At 37.1% G+C, this 23,410-nt stretch overlaps 4 protein-coding genes across 9 annotated transcripts; 3 read left to right on the forward strand and 1 right to left on the reverse strand.

Annotated features, from left to right (window-relative positions):
- The first annotated feature begins 1,737 nt into the window (after nucleotides 1-1,737).
- LOC116014405 lies at nucleotides 1,738-6,244 on the forward strand. Of its 2 annotated transcripts, XM_031254456.1 has the most exons (9): nucleotides 1,738-1,910; nucleotides 2,661-2,751; nucleotides 2,887-3,013; nucleotides 4,457-4,570; nucleotides 4,649-4,847; nucleotides 4,961-5,006; nucleotides 5,298-5,373; nucleotides 5,484-6,109; nucleotides 6,204-6,244. In XM_031254456.1, exons 2-8 carry the CDS (start codon nucleotides 2,695-2,697, stop codon nucleotides 5,804-5,806), a joined length of 942 nt encoding a protein of 313 aa, XP_031110316.1. In that variant the 5' UTR covers nucleotides 1,738-1,910; nucleotides 2,661-2,694; the 3' UTR covers nucleotides 5,807-6,109; nucleotides 6,204-6,244. The 2 variants fall into 2 exon arrangements, with proteins under 2 accessions (XP_031110316.1, XP_031110318.1); XM_031254458.1 differs by lacking the exons at nucleotides 4,457-4,570; nucleotides 6,204-6,244 and having other exon boundaries at nucleotides 5,484-5,981.
- Nucleotides 5,821-9,555, reverse strand: LOC116014404 (probable galactinol--sucrose galactosyltransferase 6). Its single transcript, XM_031254455.1, has 6 exons — nucleotides 9,352-9,555; nucleotides 8,909-9,251; nucleotides 7,595-8,588; nucleotides 7,146-7,355; nucleotides 6,901-7,035; nucleotides 5,821-6,784 (listed from the first exon to the last, which is right to left on the reverse strand). The coding sequence occupies exons 1-6, from the start codon at nucleotides 9,538-9,540 to the stop codon at nucleotides 6,160-6,162; spliced, it is 2,496 nt and encodes an 831-aa protein (XP_031110315.1). The 5' UTR covers nucleotides 9,541-9,555; the 3' UTR covers nucleotides 5,821-6,159.
- Nucleotides 9,556-13,043: 3,488 nt separating this feature from the next.
- Nucleotides 13,044-23,097, forward strand: LOC116013030 (putative late blight resistance protein homolog R1B-23). The gene is made up of 5 exons (XM_031252691.1): nucleotides 13,044-13,629; nucleotides 20,148-22,190; nucleotides 22,307-22,380; nucleotides 22,504-22,583; nucleotides 22,692-23,097. The coding sequence occupies exons 1-5, from the start codon at nucleotides 13,044-13,046 to the stop codon at nucleotides 23,095-23,097; spliced, it is 3,189 nt and encodes a 1,062-aa protein (XP_031108551.1).
- LOC116014229 (putative late blight resistance protein homolog R1B-12) lies at nucleotides 13,647-16,128 on the forward strand. 5 transcript variants are annotated; one of them, XR_004097369.1, is made up of 7 exons: nucleotides 13,647-13,938; nucleotides 14,051-14,187; nucleotides 14,292-14,349; nucleotides 14,450-15,070; nucleotides 15,195-15,226; nucleotides 15,345-15,424; nucleotides 15,520-16,128. XR_004097369.1 is itself a non-coding variant. In XM_031254243.1 (6 exons), exons 1-4 carry the CDS (start codon nucleotides 13,683-13,685, stop codon nucleotides 14,566-14,568), a joined length of 570 nt encoding a protein of 189 aa, XP_031110103.1. In that variant the 5' UTR covers nucleotides 13,647-13,682; the 3' UTR covers nucleotides 14,569-15,226; nucleotides 15,345-15,424; nucleotides 15,520-16,128. The 5 variants fall into 5 exon arrangements, 4 of the variants coding, with proteins under 4 accessions (XP_031110103.1, XP_031110105.1, XP_031110102.1 ...); XM_031254243.1 differs by having other exon boundaries at nucleotides 14,450-15,226; XM_031254245.1 differs by having other exon boundaries at nucleotides 15,195-15,424.
- Nucleotides 23,098-23,410: the final 313 nt, after the last annotated feature.

The raw sequence follows: 23,410 nt of genomic DNA on the forward strand, positions 1-23,410 counted from the left end.
TGATCCAATGGATGACTTTTTTGGCATCAAATTGTATTTCAACATCTCGAATACCCTTAGTCCAGGCCCATTGCAAGCCTTCCACAATTGCTTTAGTTTCAATCATTGAGGTATCTCCACAAAGTCTATATTATTGGCGGACTTTTTAGCCTGCTCCAAGAGCTAGGCAGAGCGGACTCGGCGGGCCACACGCTACCCGGCCGTCCAGTCCGCCTAATTTAAAAAAGAATTTTACTGCATCTATTCCCCTTCTTTTTTTTAGAATAAAAACTTAGGGTGCGTTTGGTTCACACATGGGAATCGGAATCGGAATGGGTATCAAATACTTGGTAATTGTAATGGGTTTTGGTGAAAGTATTTAGCATGTTTAGTAGTTTGGTGGAATGAGAATGATTATTAATAGTTGAAGAAGAAAGGAGGATGGGAGATGAAACCCTTATTTAATAAGGGTATAGGTTTTGTCATTAATGGGGTATTCCAAACCCATAATAGCATTCACAAAACCTATCAACCAAACACAAGCTATCACTTTCATACCCATTCCTTATGTCTAAACCCACCAACCAAACACACCCTTAATGTTTTAAATCACGAGAAAGACAGTTTACAAGGAAAATAGGAGGAATGTCAACTAACTGGAAAGCATGAATAAAAAGAAGTAGAGGAAATAGCATGAAAAACTAACTGGGAATCCATCTCCACATCTGCGGTACCCATACCAGTATCCTTTAACCAACTTAAAGCCTCTCCCAAACAAATTGCTTCAGCCTCCCTCACTTTTGCTCTATGTGGCAATTGATGATTAATTATTTTCATCATATGGATCCTAATGAAAATGTAAATATCAAAATTTTGTGAGAGAGACTATAAGTTAGGAATGATAGTAGTATTTTCCTTTTTTTAACAAATAGTGTTCCACTCTTGACAGGTTTGGCAATGTGTTCTGGATAGAGTTGTTGCCTTGCTAGTCCTCAGGTAGCCATTATTATACTCAATAAATATTTAAAAAAATTTATATTTGGAACATAATATCATAAATTAATAATATTTGTTGAGAAATGTAAATTAAGAGAGTTCGTGCCACTAGACAATCTAAGGTGTGTTTAGTAACCCGTAAAATTACTTCCGAAAAATGTTTTTTGAGTTTTTGGTGTTTGGCAACGTCCGAAAAATGCGGTCAATGGAAAATGTTTTCCGTTGACCAAGAAAAAGTAGTTTATTTTTTCGAAAAATGACTTACGGAATTGTTTTTCCGTAAGTCATTTTCCGGAATTGCCAAATGGTCGTTTCGCATGTTCTCGGCCAAATCCAAGTCATATCACCCCTGTGATAACATTATAATTTTATAAATAATATTATTTTAATATTATTATAATTTTTTATATTATAAATAAAATAATTTCAATGTTTAATTATACAATTCTACCTATTTTCCAGAAAATGAACTAAACACACAAAGACAGTTTTCTATAATACATCAAAACACTGGAAATGAAACTATTTTTCGAAAAATGACTCATTTTCTCGAAAACATTTTTCTGCTTTTCAAACAGACCCTAAAATAATTTTAGCATTTACATATTTTTGTTTACAAATTATAAATTTTTAAAAATTACAAACTTAATATTTTGTCGGCCCCCGCCTAACTCCACGGGCCTAAGGCGGAATGGGGCGGCCCTCCTTAGGCCTGTATAAACCCGCTCCTCAGCTCCTCTAATCCGTTTTAACTCTATAACAAAGTGAATCGTACTCAAAAAGAACAAGAAAAAAAACCTATCTCATCCTTTTTTTTTTCAATAAAATTCAGGACGTATTTGGGCGGCTGATGTAGTGGAAATTGAGTTACGTTTGAAGTTTGATGCTATTATTTTATCGTGGACAGTCGACACCGCCTCTGTGCAGCGAACTTGGTAAGCTTCCCTCTACCTACATCTATATCTATACATTTCTCCCAATTTAATCCTATGCTCATGCTCGTTTGATGAGTTGCTGTACTGAATTACATAGAGTAATAGTTTGAATTTTTTAAATATTGAGATTGTTTAGGTTTTAGAACCAGTTCATTGTTCTAAAATGCTGATTAACTGGCTCTAAACTGAAAATCACCCTTGGAGGGGGAGGCAGAAGAAAATAAATGCTAGGCTTATTGGTCAATTGTAAATGATTATTTCATAAATCATGCTTAATTAAGAACCTATGAGCTCAACTTGGCTTCACTGGAATGGTTCTCAGCTTGGCTTTGCTGAAATCAATTTCTGACTGGAATGGTTAATCTGGGAACTGAGTTTGTGATGGTTTATGTACACCAGACTCCTTGGCTATGGATTGGGATTTTCTTATTTTTGTCATTCTTGTATGTATATTATCCATATTGGTGGTGTGGGGTGAATACATTTTGGTTTAGATATAATTTTTTTTTAAAATATATTAAATGGGTGATGGGTTTGAATGCCCTACAGTTAGTGTCAATAGGGTATTGGGCAGGGTAATATTTAGTTGGGTTTGGGACGGGGTTGGGTAGTCTTAACTGTAAATGAGTTCGGATTTGAGAATGGCTGAACAGGTTGGTACCTTACCTTTTGCAATCCCTAGTTACATCTTAGTATGCAAAACGCATGTCATCTTACTTTTTAAGTTATCCATGTCTATTTCTGTTGCAGATTTTCTGGAGGGGGCTTGTTACTGATTACTGTCATGGATCTTAAACCATTTAAACTAGACATAGATGACCTTATAAGTGAATTCGCTGAGGTATGAACTATTTTGTGCTTCCTTAGTATGATCCCCTCAACTATAGTGATGTTGACTGGTATCACTTAATTTCTTTTGTTGTATTTTCAATTCTCCCTGCTTCTTTTGGTAAGTAGCAATCTTGTTGGTGTATAGGGCGGATCAACTACTCTTGCGGAGATGAAGAGAGTATGGCTTTCAAAAAAATTCTCCTTTATTTTTGAGGCAAGTCCTTCCACAAATCAGGCATGCTTTATGCAATCACTCTTTGCTTATTCAGTTGGTATGTTCTTAGCATGCTTCATTCGATACTTTTTATTTTAGTGCTCTGTTACCCAATCTGATGTGCTTTAGCTTGTTCATCTAGATTGAGTGACTTCTCATTATGAAAGTAGAAAATTGCCAGCCAACAATGTGTCCACAGCCTACTCCTTTTGAGTGCTACGAAGTCCTTTTCTTATTGCAGAATGCAGATAAAACCTAAGTAACTCAACCAGTTTTTGTCCCAACAATCTGTTAAGTCTTTCCCTCAGCATCAACCATATGATCTGTTTCTGTTATATTAAAAAATTTCCTTTCTTAAAGGTAATGAGAGTATGCTATTTTGATGCATTCGTTGGAAGGACATATCAACGATGCAGGGCAGCTTCATAAGCTATTTATATCAGTTTTTATTATTTTTTTTTTTTTGAATTCCTTATTGTTATATTTGTTTTGTGATCTCCTATTTTCATGCTTGTTACCGTTTATGACTGTTGCTTCTTTTAGTATTTAAGAGCTTAGGATTTAGATGATTATCATCAGGCATTTTGTGTTTTTGATTTAATGAGAATTGGGAGAGGAAGAACTCCAGAACTTCTTCAGCTTTGCTTCTTTATTTTCTTCTTATCAGTAGGCAGTAGCAGCCATAGGTAGACCTCAGGCTTCACCCGTTCCTCCTGCTAGGCCCTCCAGCCCTGTACATCACCCAGTGACACGTTCTCAGGCCTCTAGGCGCACAACATATTTATTACAAGTAGACAATTCTTCACGAATTAATAGATGTTGGGCATAATATTGTATCTAATTTCTTAATGTTACAAGAGCTAATAGCTTTCTATCTTAAAATCCTGAAAGAATTTAACTCGACTTCAGAGTTTGATGTTTCTTTCCAACAGTTAGTTATTATTATAGTTCTTGGACATCATAATATGTTATTTCTTGCATTGTCAGTGCCCCTTCCAGTTGTTTGGTTTATGGGTTTATCCTTGTTTTTCTTATTGTATTATGTTTGCCATTCATACTTGATACTTCCTTTATGCTATATCCGGTTCTCACTTTTGCATTCTTTTTTTCTTGGATTATTTAACATCCATGGATAGCATTGAGAAAATATGTTTAATGCTATTCAGTTCTTAAAGATTACTTGATCTAGCTTGGTAAAAGTATGTATACTCACCTAATATACTTGATCTAGCTTTGTAAAAGTATGTATACTCACCTAATATTCATTTAAAACTCTGAACTTCTGAAATGAAGGGACTAGGACTGGACTAGATGTAGAGATTATAGAATGTGAATGAGCTACATAGATAGTATATTGTCCTCAGTCATGGATATTATTTTCTCTTTTATTGATGACCTCTGGGAACTTAAATTGCCATCCCCATGTCCTCAAATTACATTCTTGCTGTTTGGTACTGATATTTACTTTTTTTACTCTTTGTTTTTTGTCTCTTGGTCTTAGGCTATGCAATATCTACTCGCTCTTTATCACATAGACTGGGTGGCCTTTATTGCTTATATTGCCTTTTTGAGACTCAGCCATTTAAGCCTCCTTTCAAGATATATCTATCTCTTGGTATGTATTTTAAAAGTGATTCCTGTTGCTGAAATGTTATGGTCATTGATGTGATGGTGCATACTAACTCCTTTACAGGCGAATTGAAGAGGTTGCGAAGCCTTGTTGCAGATGCAAAAGCCAACAATATAAAAGTTGTCTGTGCTTTAGTCAAAAGAATGTTGGAAAGGAACATGTTTCTCTTTGGGTTTGTGGATATAAATGAAGGCTCTACAACAGAAAGAGTAAATGAACTTACAGAGATACAGAATGCTAGAGTCCAAACTGCATATGAGAAGTAAGGACTAAATTTTATAAAACCCCACCTTAAAACAAGGGTTTCCCTTATCTGTTGTCTTTGGTTTTTTTGCTGCAACTGGCCAAGTGACCATAACTATTTTTGCTGTATAGGTTGTTTGCAAATACACGAATTGAGCACTTCACCCATTTGGACATGGTATGCTCCAAAACTTGTGTGGCATTAATTTGGTCAAATTCTTTCTTGGAAAGTTGCTTTACTTGTGCACATGATAGATTATTATGTATGTGCTAACATACATTTCCAATGGGCTGCACTGATTTGCAGATTTGTACAATGTGGTCAGTTAGGCCATTCAAATGAATTTTGCTAATTATTGGTCATCATAATCACTTTTACATGGTCATTTATCAATGCTTTGTGACATGTTTTTGTCATGGTGCCACTCTCTTGATTCCAAAACGGTATTTTAAAATTTTATTTTTCTAGGGAAAGGAACTTGATGCAGATTTGATCAAACAAAGTTCAACAGAATATGCAATGGCCAAGAAACAAGCCATTGAAGGTACCTCAACTATTTGTATATCTTTACATGTCTTATCATTTAATTTAATGAAATGCTGCTCCTTTAAACTTGTTTTGAGCTCACTGGTTCTTCTTGTTTCCTTTCTAAAGAGGCTAGCAAGATTGTAGATATCGAAAACATAAAACACATAGTGGAGAATAAGAGATCGGTTGGAGAAACAATCGAGCAGAAAGCCGCAGATTGGAATGCACAGAAGGATGCATTCTATCAACAAACAGGATGTGCTCATCAGTTGGCTATGGAACCTGTACATCAGGAAGAACCAATGCAAGTTGATGAAAATTTAGAGGAAGCGGGTGAATTGCAGGAAGACGACAATGATGAGTTTGGGAAGGAGCTGGAAGATGTTCTTTTGTCCGAACAGCTCTTGCTCGAAAATGAGGAAGAAGCAGAAGATTTTGAGCAGGATTGATTTCATTGAAGGATTGAAAATGAAGTTTTGACATGAGCCATCAAACTTATTTGTGATTACATAGAAGCATATGATCCCATGTGGAATTCAAATCTTTTGTCCAAATCCATCTTGTTCGTTGGGGTGTAAGAATCAAACTAAATTTTCAGCTTGAAATTACATAAATGTTCTAATACAATCCAAGATCAGGATCTAATCTTTCATTCATCTTTTTATCCAACATGTTTGGAGCAATGCATAGTGGGAAAACAATCCTGGGAGAGAGGAAGTTAGTCACTTGAAGAATCTTTAATTTCTTCTGAGGTAGGTGTCCTCTTCTCATCCCCAAATAATGTGGAGAACAATTTAGCATCTTATAATTCAATCTCAATGATGTGAACTCTCTGATCTTCTGCAGGCATGTCATCCAAGTTTAAGGTGACCAAACCAGAATCCAAATCATATGTAAAATCAACCACATTTCCTCCCAAGCTGCACTTTCTTGGTTTGGCAGATGAGTAAGCACCAAATCTGCCACACCCCCTAACCTCAATAAAAACTACACCCACAGAACTAGCTTCACCTTGGCAACTGGCCTTCATTTCATACTTGAGTCCCTCAATTGCTCCACCTGCATTGAACATGTCAACGAGCCCCAACGGTGCAAAGCTGAACCCCGGTGCCAAGACCTTGATAGGCGTGATGGTGAAAATGTCATGCTCGAGGATCTTCAAGGAAATGGGCATTGCAGCATTGTACGGAAGGGTGACGAGATTGCCTTTGTTGTGAGAGTATACAGCAGAGTCTCCACTCCAGTTGGAGTCCAACGCAACTTCGGAGAGGCTATGAACATCACGGCCCCTAACATATCCTGTTATTGCCTCGGTTCCAGTTTGGTGGAACGTGTTCTTCCTCTCAACTGCATTCCATGCTGCACCTTGGCAGTTGTAGACTCCAAGCACCCCGGTGTATTTGTTCATGTTCCAAATCTTCAAGAGGCTGAAATTACATTACATGAACATAATAATAATTATTAGTTCAATTTAATTTTTTGCACCATGGTTCCAACTAACTAACAAGCAGTTCTGTTCTGAGAATATAATAGCAATGCTCACCTAACACCATCTCGAGAAGGGTCAGAAAAAAGGCAATCCTTTGTAGGGCGGCCAGGCAAACGAGCTCTAAGAATTGAACCATCAGGGAGAACAAGCTTCCTTAGGAGCTCAAAATTGTGTTTCCCAGGTGCATCACTGTTTCATACAAGAATTTAGAATTCAACCACACATTAATTAATTAATGAATGTAGTTCCTATGTATATGCATAATCAACAATCAACAGCAGAGATACAACATTAATCACCTAACATAGACTGGGCCGCCACTGAGAGCCCTTACTGAGCCATGATACTCCGCAGCCGGATGAAGGGAGTGGAACATGTCCCAATCAGGCTGCATAAACTCACCAAGGAACACACTGTTATATGCCACTGCAGAAATGTGGATTGTGTGTGATTTCGGATCGCGTGGGTAGAAATCATCGCACGCTCTAATCACAGCCGTTTGCTTTGAGCTGTTCCATAACAATCATACAAACAACATCAATTTAAGTTTCAGATTGCTGCTGCATAGTTGAATTGAATACCAAAAATTTACTTTCAAAAAAAAAAAGAAAAAGAAAGGAACTTTATGATCAGCCATTCAATCAACATAGACCAAACATAATAATCATTACAAATACATCAATTTAACATATCAAGATAAACTATAAACTAGTTTTTGAGTATGAAAGATGGGTAAAGAAATTCATACCAATAAAGTGCATCTGTGCTGTGGCTCATACAAGCAATGCAGCCATTATCAGGGAAGTTGTTAGCAACCGAGGCGTCGAGAGCTTGATGATATTGCTGTGTGATCTCGACCCGCCCACCATGCCCAGCTCCAAGAGTCTCCAATATGCACTGCACATCCACCTTTAGCCCATCCACCCCAGCTGAAGCTAAGTAGCCATGGAAGTCATTATAGAACTTGTAAACACTTTTCGGGTTCATTAGACCCAAACCATGAACCGCAAGTGGATCCGTTTTCCATGAAGGTTCATTCTCCATCACCCCTTTGGAAATATCCGGGTACTTCAAGATTGACCCGTATTGCTCCATTCCCTTCTCCCCGGGTCGGACCCCGCCCCAGTACCCGGTAATGGCGTGCCAAACGTATACGAATTTGACGCCGTGTTTTTGTTTGGCGAAGTTTACTATGTTTTTGATTCCTATTGTTGGGTCTTCCTTGTCTTGGAATTTTGAGTTTTCTTTAATGGCGGTGAGCCTCATTAATGGCTTCTCCTCGCGGGTTTCCGGGTCGCTGCCGACGGATTGCCACCCGTCGTCGATGATGATGAACTTCGGGGGAATCCCGCCGGCGGCGAGGGAGTTGAGCCCGGATTCCACGCCTTCTTGAGTAACCTCCTGGTAAAAGGCATCCCAAGTGCACCACCCGAACCAATCAACAAATCCCGGCAGCTTCTTCTCGTGCCGTTGCCGGAAAGTCTTGAGATGGAGCTTGGCCGTGCTTACCGCCGCCGTGATGGCGGCGAACGGGTCCGTTCCGGCGTGGATGTAAACGGCGTGGGTAAAATTGGAACCCAGAATAGCCGAATCGCCGCTCTCCAGGCAGAGCTCTAGCTCGTCCCGAGAATTCCCCTGAAGACACGCTCGGAATGGGCCTTCAATTAACGGAAGGAAAACGGTGTAGATTACTTTGTTCTCATCGCCGCCGGCGCCGCCGTCGGGTTCCAGCTGGGACCCATCTATTAGAATGGAAAGAATGTATTAATCAGCCTAAGGCTAGTTTGGTAAATAATCAGCGTAATTTTAGCTTATTTGACTAATAATTTAGAAACAAAAATTATACAAAAGAGTTAATCTATCAAACAATTTTTTATGATCCGCTAATGTTATGAACTAATCATACTTTCTAACTCAATCAGCTAACAGCTATTTACAATAGAAAGATCTTAACAACTCTGAACCAAAACTACAAGAGAGAAAATATAACACACTAGACCAAATCGAATATAATAAAATCAATAAATAGAATAAAATATATACATATACTAATCCTTAATACCTTTGGTTTCCAAAATTAAGAACTGGGTTTCATGAGGAATGTCACGCCCCTTATCTCCCATCATTTGGGACATCCACCATAGCTTAAACCGGAAACAAGCCATGAACCGGACCTCCCGGAGAGTCCCCAACGAGACCACATGGCGGCTACTTTTCTCATCCAACTCCGCTCCAAGAAACACACCCTCCACCGGGCCGGAGTCCGACCCGGAAGTGGCAATCACATTCTCCGGCACACCTGTAAGTATTACACGGTCCTTCACCACCAACTTCCCGTCACTGATTCTCACCGCCGGCGTGATCGTCATGGCCGATTCTTTCTTATCGAATTCAACCCCACTACCCTGCAATTAAAAAAAAGAGAGCTTTCATTAACTACATAACTTCAGAAGCATTTGAGATTACCCAGCCCGCATCAAATGATCAAATGATCGAGATACCTACTTTGTAAGCAAAAATTCGACAATGTGTTGGAGCAGAGAAGAGCGGTGAAGTGTTTGGTCGCTTAGTTCTACACAGAATAGGTTTCAGCAAAGGATCGAATGTGCGAAAGGGCGTGCGAATTGGAGAATTTATAGCAACGAGAATGGATTTCGAACTGTGGATTGGAGGTGAAAGAAGATGGAGTCCCATTAGATCTGATGAAACAGACAAAACCCTGCTCTGGGTTTCTTCTAATATTAAAAGTTCTTTTTATAATAATAATACTCAAAAATAATTAAAAAAATTAAGATTTTTGTTAATGTGATTACAAGTTTTCCGTTTAGGTATATTAGGATTACACACATAAAAATTGATAATGTTTGTGTCAAATAAAACATCAAGATATTTATTACTTAAATCCAGTGTAAAATATTACTCTTTGTTTCATTCTACCTGTCACTGAAATAGTCCCTCGACTATTGCGAAATTATCAATTTGGTCCTTAACAATTTTTCATACCCAATTAAGTTCCTTGACTTTGAAAATTTTAACCAATTTGATCTTCCGTTTATTTTGCCGTTAAAGATCCATTAAAACCGGGACCAAATTGGTAATTTTGCCATAGTCAATGGACTAAATTGGTAATTTTACTATAGTCGATGGACCATTTCAATGAAAAATAATTAACAATTTTGTCCGTTGACTATAAAAAATTATCAATTTGATCCCTTGACTATAGCAAAATTACCAATTTGGTCCCGATTTAAACGACAAAATAAACGGAGGACAAAATTGGTTAAAATTTTCAAAGTCGAGGGACTTAATTGGGCACAAAAAATTGTCGATGACCAAATTGGTAATTTCACAATAGTCGAGAGACCATTTCAATAATAAACTCTTATTTTTAATTTTCGTGTTTAATAGTACTCTTAATGTAATTTCTAAATATATAACTTTCATATACTAATACTAAATTTATCATTATGAAAAATTAATTTAAAAATAAATCTAATAAAACATTGTTAAATAAACAAAATGAGGACAGAATGAGTACTTTTTAATAGTAATTTCTTTAAAAAAAAAATAATAAGTTGATGCAAACAGTGAAAGCAAACAAAGCAACAGTAAATTAAATCGGAAATGGTTTTTTTTTTTTTTTTTTTTTTACCGAAACACATGAAAATGAAAAAAAATAATAATAATAAAAAATATATATATATATATGCAGAATTTAGGACAGGATATTCGATTGTGAGTTTGGTGACTTGTTTCCACGTCAGTATGAGTATGGGGATAAGATATTTAAACAAATGTCCAAGCAGATTTGGATGTCAATTTTCATCAAAATTTCGGCTGGGTTTTCATATGATTTTTTGGTCAATCATGCACAAAAGTTCATGTCAATGATTATGGGAAAAACAATTAAAAATGTTGAGGAAGTAATGTGTAACTAATTTGCCAAATTACTCTGGTCTCCCTCCCCCCCATTTTTCCCCATCCCGGCTTCTTCAAACTTAACACGGATGGAGCAAAGAGATCAAACTCGAGGCTTGCTAGCGCGGGCGGGTTGATTTGGAATCACCATGGGCAATGAATTCCTGGATTCGTGACTAACATTGGTAATACCACTAGTTTCATGGCTGAGCTTTGGAGGTTTCGGGAGGGTCTTCTCATGGCCAAGAATAGAGGTCTCGTTCGTCTTATTACAGAAACAAACTTGGAATCGATGATTCAAGCTCTCGAGAAACAGCCTAGGTCTTCTTAGTTATGCCAACACCCTCCTTATGGATTGCATGGCTCTCATGAAACATTTCCAGATTTTCAAAATTATGTATGTTTTTCGGGAAGGCAACCAATACGCAAATTTCTTAGCCAACATGGGTCAAGACACTCCATGTGGAACATCTTCTTTGGATCAGCCGCCAGATGGTCTTAATGTGCTCCTTGCCCGTGATTCTCAGAATTTCGCCAATAGTAGGCGTCATTAATCATCGGGGCTTGGGGCCCTCCCTTTCACAAAAAAAAAAAAAAGCGAAATTACTTATTTCACGTACAACAATAAATTTTACCGATATTAAGTTATTAACATATCATATCAATATGTGTATAATAGAGCCGTCAAAACGGAGCCAGCCGGGCTAACCCGTCCCGTTCCGTCAAAAAGGCGAGACGGACTTTGAATTTTATGATCCACATTTTGACAGACTTTTTAACTCGTCCTATCAAAATAGTAGGCTTTGACCACCCCAGCGTTGTTTATTATTATTATTATTATTATTTTTTAAAATTTTATTTTTAAATTTTATTATTAAACATTATTTAAAAATACCAACTCACCGTCCACATAAGCAGGTTACGTGATGAAATGGATGGTAACCTGCTATCAGGTGAAATTACATGCGTTTGGAGTGTTTAGTGGACTAATTGCTTTTTTTGTTCAATGGACTAATTGCATTTTCATGTTACGTTCACTGGTCAATTTACACCTTATTCCTTATTAATATTAGTGTGCGCGCGTATATCAAGGTTGCAAAAATAGCTAGGAGCTCGAATTTTTTTAAATTAATTTTTTAAAAAAATTATTTAAAACTTGGTGATTATAAACTATTTAATACTTTAATAGTTAGTACTAAAATATTAAATATTAACTTAAAAAACATTTAGAATTGTAAATTGTATAAAGATTTAGAGAATAAAAAACACAATACAAAGTCACAACTCACAAAGTATTAATATTAGAGTACCTGATTTCGAATTTTTTTATATGATTTGTTTTTTTTGAGTCTGTGACCAATTTATTTGTATGAATATATGTTAATTTATTTATTTATACTGAAAAAAAAGAAGTATTAGTAAGTATTATTATTGCCTTATAGATTCACATATTATGTATTATATTTGATTATTTATTAGGACTTGTTATTATATTAGTTATTATTGTGTTCAACAAATTACAATTCATTAATATATATTTTTTAGTACATTAATATATATTTAAACTATTTAAATTATTTTAATATACACTTATTAACTTTTTCATATTAATTTTTATTTAAATTTAAAACTTTTAAAATTTGACGGACACCCGCCAAGGTCTGCAGGTCTAAGGCGGAGCGGCCTATTTTATGCCCGTATTTTGGAGGACATTTTAGCCCGCCCCCACCATATGGCGGGCCTAGGCAGGCCTCACCCCGACCTGTTTCGACAACTCTACGTGTATAGGTGTTTTAATTTGTTTTAAAATTTGAAATTACTTTTGTTTTAAAATTTGGAATTATAATATTTTTTAGAAAAAATGGTCAAATAGACTCCTAAACATTACACAAAAAGTAAATTAGGTCTCTATACTTTTTAAAGGGTCAATTAAACTCTCAAATTAAGCTCCAAAACAGGTAAATTGGGTCAATTTATTCACCTTCTCTCGCTACATTCATCTAAAGTTTGCACATGATCGAGACCATTAGAATAGGGTTTCTCCATTTAAAAAACATTTCCCTATCTGAATGTTGCACATGATCTAGACCACTACCCTTTGCTCCCCCTTTCTGCTATCATTTTCTCTCCCTCTTTCTCCTCCCATCGTAAGTTTTTTGACTTTATCACAACTCTCTGCGGCCTATTCTAAGCTCAGCAATCTCAATCTCAATCTCGTTGGCCTCAACACTAACACAGAAAGAGATTGAAAACAATACAACAGATCAAATATCAAGTCGATGGCTTGTGTTGCTGTAACTTCTTTGATGCGAACAATAGAGCTTGAGTTCCTGCAATCCAATCCACGTCTGATTTTCCAGGACACACAACATATCGAGTCTCTCCATCAAAAGCTGGGCCTTTTGCAGATGTTTCTTGACGAATCTGACAAGAAAGGCGAGTATAATGAGGAGCTGAATGAGGCGACAGCAAAAATTAGAGAAGTAGCAGTGAAAGCAGAATATGACATTGAAGCAGAGCTAATAGAGGAGATTCATCATGACACAGTCGATCAAATCTTAAGGCGCATACTTGAAGATGTTGAACAGCTGATGGAGATGACTGAGAATGCAAACCACCTTGCTAAAGATTTGCAAATTCGACATCTGATGGAGACTCCACCATCATCTTCTGGTGGTCAATCACCCTTGAAACGTACTCCAAAACTTGAGGACGCAATAATGGTAGGACACACCGAAGAATTAGAGGACTTTAAGGATCAGCTCCTTCGGTCCTCAAATGAACAACGACAAGTTATGGCGCTCGTAGGCATGGGAGGTATTGGCAAGACAACATTTGCAAGGAGAATCTATGATGAGTCTGCAGTTAAGTCTTNGGAGAGGGGGTTCCCTGAATTGAAGCTTTTGCTAATTTCTGTTATGGATTTGAAGCATTGGGAACTGGCGGATGATGTTGATTGTCCTTTCCCAAAGCTTGAGCGCTTGGTATTGAGAAATTGCTTTGAGTTGAAAGAGATGCCAAGTTGGATTGAAAACCTTAGTAATCTGAAGTCAGTTCGGTTAGAGCATTGCCATGATTCCCTTGTGAGTTCTGCAAGGATGATTGAAGAAGAGCAGCGTGAGAACTATGGAGAAGAATATGGATTTGAGATTGTTGAATTCCACACTCAATCAGGTCTCTCTCTCCCTTGCAGTAATTGGTTTGATTTCTTATTTTCCAAAATGTTGCATTTTATTTCCTACTTTAAATAATTCGACCTTTATTCCTATTTTGTATGCTGAAAAAGATGAAGATCAAAAGAATGGAGGAAAGTTGAAAAATATGTATTTCAGATTCTGGAATTATATACATTCCACACTCACTCAGGTCTCTCTCCCTCTCTGTCACTCATTTGCAGAAGAGAATGATGAAGATATAAATATGGTGATTCCATCCACCTACCCTTAAGCTTTTTAATTGTTTTCGTTTTATTATATTATTATTCTACCTCTTCTTGACCAACTGTAAATCTTTTGCTATATATGTAGAGTGTTTTCCTCAAAGTAGGAAGTATCTCGAAAAATTCAGTTGGACTTGGGACTCCGGGTATGCATTAATCTCTCTATTTTTGTTCTCTAATTTCAACGGTTTATGTAAATTAAAGAATTGTATATAGTTCAATTCCCCTTTATTACAACGTGTGCAGACACAAGGTTGCAATACTTCGGAGCGATTGCAGGCTCGAGATCAAAGTACAGTTGGAAACTAGGGACCTGCTCAAAATCACTTCTTACTCTGCATACTTTATTTTTAAATTTCAACTAGAGCCCCAGCTCGATCCAGCATTCACATCGGTAAGATACATTAACGATAAAAGAAGTTATACTGAGAATCAACGTTGTCAAGTATTTTTAGCAAAAAGGAGGTCTTCTGAAGACCCTGGCCGGTTTCTAAACCGTCGTCATGATGGGTGGATGGAGATTAAGCTCGGAGATTTTTACATTAGTTCAAGAAATGAAGGTGAGGTCGAAATGCGACTTTGGAGTACTGAATACGTGCATTGGAAGTCTGGTCTCATTGTTAAGGGCATTGAGGTTCGACCTAATTCATGAGGAAGAGAATTTAAATTAATTTATGAGATAACTGAGAAATTGCTTTGAGTTGGAAGCGATGCCAAGTTGGATTGAAAACCTTAATAATCTGAAGTCAGTTCAGTTGGAGCATTGCCATGCTTCCTTTGTGAAATCTGCCAGGATGATTGAAAAAGAGCAGCGTGAGTGGAAAGGAGAATTTGCATTTGAGATTGTTGAATTCCACACTCAATCAGGTCTCTCTCCCTTAAATTAGCTTGCAGTAATTGGTTTGATTTCTTATTTTCCAAAATGTGGCATTTTATTTCCTACATACTTTAAATAATTCCACCTTTATTCCTATTTTGTATGCTGAAATAGATGAAGATCAAAAGTTATGTACACCCACTCAGGTCTCTCTCCCTCTCCCTTAAGCTTTTTATTTCCGTTTTATTATATACTATTATTCTACATCTTGTGATCGATCTTGACCAACTGTAAAAGCAAATCTTCAAATCTTTTGCTATGCAGACTGTTTTCCTCTAAGCAAGTAGTCTCTACGTCCCACACGAGGACAATCCTAAGAAATGGAGTTGGACTTGGCACTCCGGGTATACATTAATCTCCATTTTTGTTCTCTAATTTCACCGGTTTATGTAAATCAAAGAATTGTATATAGTTCAATTCCCCTTTACAACGTGTGCAGACATAAGGTTGCAGTACTTGCACGTCCACTGGCTTGATATCAAAGGACAGTTGGATACCAGGCGCCTGCACAAAAACACTTCTTACCCTGCATATCTTATTTTTAAACTTAAACCGGAGGCCCTACGGCTCGATACAGCATTCACATTTGTGGGATACATCAAGGATAAATGATGTTATAGTGAGAATCGACGTTGTCAAGTATTTTTAGCAAAAACGAGGTCTTCTGAAGACCCTAACCGGTTTCCAAATCATCGTCATGATGGGTGGATGGAGATTAAGCTTGGAGATTTTTATATTAGTTCAAGAAATGAAGGTGAGGTCAAAATGCAGATTTGGAGTGCTGAAAACATGCATAGGAAGCCTGGTCTCATTGTCAAGGGCATTGAGGTTCGATCTAATTGATGAGGAAGAAAATTTAAGTTAATTTATAGGATATTACCCAGTCAAATTGTACTAGGAACTTTAATTTCTTATATAGGTTTAGTTTGAGAATTAGTAGTTAGCAGATTGGTAAGCTATTGGTAGATAGTAGATAGATAGTATTAGTAGTTTTTACCAATAGATAATATTACTTGTTCATTTGTTAATAGAAAAAGTGTTCGTAAAATCAAGTGTTTAGTAATTTTTGATCGCGAGAGTCACACAATCAGTCTATCGGTCAAATCCTAATGTTCATTATGCATAAAAGTTCTATCCACCATACCTTCTATTACCCTAGTTCTTTTAAACGTCCTACATTGTCACTTTCAGTTGTGATTTCAAGTCAGGCTACGAGTCAGTACGTTAAATTTCAGGGCAAATTCATGTTGTTGTTGTTGTATTAGTATATCATATCAATTCAGTATCCAGAATCTATAATCAAACAATAAAATAATACAACCAATACCAATCCGTAAGTCGTACTGATATATTTTAATAGTTTAGAGATTATTTATTAGTTCTGATCTTAGATGTAAAAATATGTAGTATAATACCAATATCCTTATCCTTAGAGTAGTCTATTTCTAGATGCTTAGCAGCTTAGTATGAGCATGAAAAACAGGATTTACACATATATAGATATATAGTGCAAAGATTGTCACACCGGAGTTGATGTGGTTTTGCTGATGTGAGCCCAACTTCACCAATGAGAGCAACTAACCATGCACGTTACTTCTGTTGAGACATCTGCTATGACTTTGTATTATGATTTAGTTGAGGTTTTAACCATTGTCTTTTGTTTGTGATAAACTCAGAGATTAAATTTTTACCAATGAAAATAATAAAATCACTAGTTAATTTTTGATCATCAGAACACCCCGCCCAATCAAACATATATATCATCAAAGAGCAAGCTATACCTAGAGTGCTTCCATGTGAGTGCGTGTCACTTCCTTTGTACTTTTTGGTTAAAAAAATCATTTCATGTTCACTCAACTTTTGGATATAATTAAGGTGTTTGAAAAATTCATTATTTTCTTTCATTGAATTGTTGTTTCCTTTTTTAATTTGCCTAGGTAGAATTTTTATGCGATCATTTGTTAGTCTTCTATCTTGTCCAATATTGTAAAAATTCTGCCTAGGCACCGATTAATCGGCGCGCTAGGCGCTAACAGGCCGCTTAGCGTATCACTATAATTGGTGGTTTAGACGGCTGACTAGGCTGCCTAAGTGCCCCCTAGGCGATGACCGCCTAGGCCGCCTACACAACTACTAAGTCGCCTAGTCGAGTATTGGACAAAACGGCTAACGTAATCAACTATAGCTGGAGATCAACACATTTTCCGTTTTCGCTACTACGAGCTTAGGTTACTCGTAGATTTTATTCAGTAAGATTAGATTATATTTAGACCTAACAGAACATGCATCCATATTTTGTTTTCTTTAATAATGGGAATTCCGACGAGAACACCTCTGATCTCTTGTCTTGCTTAAGTTAAAAAAAAAAAAAGGAGTAATAAAACAAAACAATAATTTAAAAAGAAAATAAAAACAAAGAGAAAGATAAAAGTAATGTGGGTTTGGGCTTGGCCCAACCCATATTACATAGACTGTAATCCGGCACAATTATTATTCTATGGATCATGTTCCACACATTTGTGCGAACTATAAATATAAATATAAAGTACATAATTTTACATATACTAAATATAAAGTATATTTTGATGTACTAAAAGTACATTATTTATATACATAAACTACATTATTTGAAAGTACATAATTTTTTATATAATATCAAACAATGTGCATTTAGTACAAAAATAATGTATTTTTAAAACATTAAAAATGTATATTTCATTTATGATCCACACAACTATGTGGACTTTGGTCCACACAATAATTTGCCTGTTTGGCAAAGGCATGTAAATTAAATGAGATTGTGTCGTGCCAGTACACAACAATTGTTATTGAATGGACCATGGTCCATACAGTGCATTAAAAAAATATAAAATTTTCTTCAATTCTTAGTTTAAAATTATTACTCGGTATATTTATTAATATATATTGATTTTTATTATATCAAGTTAAAAGTTAATTTATTTATTGCATATATATAATTAATGATACCGGAGTACATTTTAATTTATAATTTTATTTTAATATGAATAATATTTATTATCATCAACTTTAAATTATGTAGTTATTTTACTGAGTGAAAATAATACGGAGTAATTGTCATTGGAGCATATGTTTACAATACGTTTTTTCTTTTATATTTACTTTATTATTCAAATAAAACAACCCAAAGGTAAAGTACAGAATTAGCTGCTGCTGGGAAGGTCGCGGTGTTGAAATTATTGTAACAACTTTAGCCCCACCTTGCGGCCTATTAAATTCTAAGTCAACTTTAGCCCCACCTTGCCCCACTCTGCAACCGTGTTCAAAATGTTTGGAACTACTTCAGTGGTGTTTTCGGACTCCCCTTACTCAACACTTCCTCTGTTAGATCAAAATGTCACGCATGGTGGTTATCATCATCCCCAAACTCGGCAGTTGGCTACATTACGCGCCTCATGCCTAGTCTGGTGCTATGGTTTTTATGGGTTGCTTACAATGAATCCATCTTTGAAGGATCAGCCTTCTCTGCCACAAGAACCATTAAAAGAATCAAACGAGAATCTCTATTAATTTCCCTCTCTCGGTCAGTTCGTAAGCAACACTCATCGGATTCCTTTTTACTATCTGAAGGTTTCATTGCAAATTTTGTTGAATCTCCTCGAAGAGCAATCACTTGGGTTCAATGGCTCGCGCCGCCTCCTGGCTGTTTAAAACTCAACACAGATGCATTCTACTCTGCCAATGGCGCAGCGGGAGGGGCCTGCCTTAGAAACGCAAATGGAAGTCTCATTATTGCACTTCGTTTCCCTTTGGTGGCTTCTTCTGCTCTGGAGGCAGAAGCATTGGCCTTGCGCTTTGCCCTCCAATGGTGTGAGCTTACAGCCACAATTCCATTCATAATTGAAGTGGATTCTCTCTCTCTTGCTCTCACTGCATCCTCCCAAACAGTAAAGATTCCTTGGAAGATAATGGAAGCAGTTCAGTACATCCGTTCTTGCATTTCTTTGTGGGGTTCAACCCTGACACATATCTATAGGGATGCCAACCAGGTGGCTGACGCACTTGCTTCAAAAGGACTTAACAGTAGCTCGCCCGCTCTTTTTCACTCTTGTACTTCTTTACCTATAAAAGTCAAACTGGCTCTTTTGTATGATCAGCGGGGATTTTCATCCCCTAGGTTTTAATTATCAATAAAATTCTCTTTGTTAAAAAAAAAAAAAAAAATTCTAAGTCAACTTTGGGTAGTATTCATCAATTTACAGAACTCAAAAAAATACATGTTTCATTGGAATATATCTTACCATGTTTTTGCCCCTCAAATTAAGGTGACTTCTGGGAAGTTCAATGTCAATGTCAATCTAGTCGGCCTCAACACAAACACAAACACAAAGATTGAGAGCAACACCCTCATCAGCAATCTCAATCTCAATCTCGTTGGCCTCAACACTAACACAGAAAGAGATTGAAAACAATACAACAGATCAAATATCAAGTCGATGGCTTGTGTTGCTGTAACTTCTTTGATGCGAACAATAGAGCTTGAGTTCCTGCAATCCAATCCACGCCTGATTTTACAGGACAGACAACATATCAAGTCTCTCCATCAAAAGCTTGGCCTTTTGCAGATGTTTCTTGACGAATCTGACAAGAAAGCTGACTATAATGAGGAGCTGAATGAGGTGACAACAAAAATCAGAGAAGTAGCAGTGAAAGCAGAATATGACATTGAAGCAGAGCTAATAGAGGAGATTCATCGTGACACAGTCGATCAGACCTTACGGCGCGTACTTGAAGACGTTGAACAGCTGATGGAGATGACTAAGAATGCACACCAGATTCATCTTGCTAAAGATTTGCCAATTCGACATCTGATGGAGACTCCACCATCATCTTCTGGTGGTCAATCACCCTTGAAACGTACTCCAAAACTTGAGGACGCAATAATGGTAGGACACACCGAAGAATTCGAGGAGTTTAAGGATCAGCTCCTTCGGTCCTCAAATGAACAACGACAAGTTATGGCGCTTGTCGGCATGGGAGGTATTGGCAAGACAACATTTGCCAGGAGAATTTATGATGAGTCTGCAGTTAAGTCTTCTTTTGACTGTTGTGGTTGGGCAACCATGTCTCAAGATCTGAACAACAGGCAAGTGCTCCTTGATCTTTGTCGTTCTGTGATGCCAATGCGTGATGACCTAAACACTAAGAACGATGCTGAGCTAGCCGAACAACTGCAGAAAAGTTTAAAGGGACAGAGATATCTCATTGTCTTGGATGACATATGGAGCACTGAAGCGTGGGAAAATGTCCAGAGATGTTTTCCCGAGAACAACACTAGCAGTCGAATATTATTGACTACAAGAGGCCTAGATGTAGCTAGCTATGCTTGTTCCAGTAAGTCATTTAATTATGAGATGCGATTCTTAAATTGTGATGAAAGTTGGAATTTATTTTGTCAAAAGCTTCTGATAAAAGAAGGCCTGAACAAAGAATTTGAAAGGATAGGGAGGAAGATTGTTGAGAATTGTAGAGGATTACCACTTACAGTTGTGGTGGTAGCAGGACATCTATCTGCCAATATGGCAGTAGATGAGTGGAAGACTGTTGAATCAACCTTAAACTCATTGGTGAATTTAGATCTCTCTGAACAATTTTCCAGAATACTGAGTTTGAGTTACAACAACTTGCCTTGCCATTTGAAGAGTTGTTTTCTATATTTAGGAGCTTTTCCTGAAGATAGTGAGATTGAAATTAAGAAAGTGGTTAGATTATGGATTGGTGAGGGATTCATCAAAGAAGTGAGTCAAAAGACACTAGAAGAATCAGGTGAAGAATATTTGCAGGATCTTATGAATAGAAGCCTGATTATGAAAAGTGGGAGAAGCACTAACAACAATACTGGCAAAGTTGAAACATGTAAGATGCATGATCTATTACATGACCTGTGTGCAAGCAAGGCTAAAAAAGAGAAACTTCTGTGCACCAGAGATGGCAGTGAACTTCTTCGTCATCATGATAAAGTTGTTTGTTCTGATGGAAATCGTTGGTTAAGTCTTAAAATAGCATCTCAACTTTATCAGTTTAGCTTTGCTTTGAACAAATTTCGCTCCATTTTATGCTTTGATATGCGTGAATGGAATGATCCTGATTGGTTTTTAAAATCACTAGCCAGTAGTGCTAAGATGACAGCCAACTCTTTTAAGATGCTAAGAGTGATGGACTTAACTGTACTTGACTACAATGGAAGTATACCTTCAGATATTATAGAAGTAGTTCTTCTCAGATATCTAGCTTTAGCCTCAAATACGCTTCTTACCTCCATACCTTTGTGGAAGAATCGGAATCTGCAAACACTTATTATTTGTGAAGATATCAATGGCGTCCGTAAGCTACCTCGTGGAATATGGGAGTTGCCACAATTAAGGCACCTTGAGTTATATCATCAGCTAATTCCAATGTACACTCCAGAAGTGGCTCAAGTAAATCTGCAAACAATGTACTGGTTGCAATGCGTTCAGTGCACAAAGCAAGTGCTTTCGAGGATTCCAAATGTTAAGGAGTTGGGAATAATTGCCAAAGGATGCATATCACACCATTGTTTAGATGATCTTAACAGCTTAAAAAAGCTGGATAAGCTTAAAGTTCAGGGCAGCTATTGTCCTATACAACTGCAGTCTTGTACTTTTCCACAAAACCTCAAGGATATTACCTTTGCAAAAACTCTCATGCCCTGGGAAGCTATGAACTTTATCAGTATGCTGCCCAAGCTTGAGGTGCTAAAACTCAAGAATCATGCCTGTGTGGGACAAGACTGGAAACTAAGTGTAGAGAGGGGCTTCCCTGAATTGAAGCTTTTGCTAATTTCTGTTATGGATTTGAAGCATTGGGAGCTAGCGGATGATGTTGATGATGATTATCCTTTCCCAAAGCTTGAGCGCTTGGTGTTGAGAAATTGCTTTGAGTTGAAAGAGATGCCATGTTGGATTGAAAAACTTAGCAATCTAAAGTCAGTTCAGTTGGAGCATTGCCATGCTTCCCTTGTGACTTCTGGCAGGATGATTGAAGAAGAGCAGCGTGATTGCTACGGAGAAGAATATGGATTTGAGGTTCTTGAATTCCACACTCAATCAGGTCTCTCTCTCTCCCTTGCAGTAATTGGTTTTGGTTTATTTTCCAAAATGTGGCATTTTATTTCCATCATACTTTAAATAATTCGACATTTCTTCCTATTTTGTATGCTGAAAAAGATGAAGATCAAAAGAATCGACTACCCCCTCTCAGTCACTCATTTGCAGAAGAGAATGACGAAGATATAAAAATGGTGATTCATTCCACCTACCCTTTAAGCTTTTTATTTCCGTTTTATTATATATTATTCTACCTCTTGCGATCGATCTTGACCAACTGTAAAAGCAAATCTGCAAATCTTTTGCTATATATGCAGAGTGTTTTCCTCGAAGCAAGTAATCTCTACATCCCACACAAGGACAATCCTAAGAAATGGAGTTGGACTCTGGACTCCGGGTATGCATTAATCTCTCCATTTTTGTTCTCTAATTTGACAGCCAGTTTATATAAAAGAATTGTATATTTGTATATACTACAATTCCCCTTTACAACGTATGTGTGCAGACATAAGGTTGCAGAACTTCTAGGCGTTTGCTGGCTCGAGATCAAAGGACAGTTGGACACCAGATGCCTGCACAAAATGACTTCTTACTCTGTATACCTTATTTTTAAACTTAAATCGAAGGCCCTACGGCTTGATACAGCATTCACATCGGTAAGATACATCAAGGATAAAAGATGTTATAGTGAGAATCGACGGTGTCAAGTATTTATAGCTAAAGAGAGGTCTTCTGAAGACCCTGGCCAGTTTCCAAACCGTCGCCATGATGGGTGGATGGAGATTAAGCTCGGAGATTTTTACATTAGTTCAAGAAATGAAGGTGAGGTCGAAATGCGACTTTGGAGTACTGAAAACGTGTATTGGAAGATTGGTCTCATTGTCAAGGGCATTGAGGTTCGACCTAATTGATGAGGAAGAAAATGTTAAGTTAATCTATAGGATAACACCCAGTTAAATTGTATTAGGAACTTTCTCATATAGGTTTACCTTGAGAATTAGTAGTTAGCAGATTGGTAAGCTATTGGCAGATAGTAGATAAATTGTATTAGCAGTTTTTACTAATGTATAATATTACTTGTCCGGGTTCAATTCCCACAAGTGACGATTCCCCCTGGACCAGCTCCCGTGCCTCTCGGAGCGAACATGGGTGGACCCCGGACCGTTAAACGGACGGAGAGAAAGACCCTGTAAATTTACCCAAAAAAAAAATATTACTTGTTCA

The sequence above is a fragment of the Ipomoea triloba genome, chromosome 3 (assembly GCF_003576645.1).
Source record: "Ipomoea triloba cultivar NCNSP0323 chromosome 3, ASM357664v1".
NCBI classification, from domain to species: domain Eukaryota; kingdom Viridiplantae; phylum Streptophyta; class Magnoliopsida; order Solanales; family Convolvulaceae; genus Ipomoea; species Ipomoea triloba.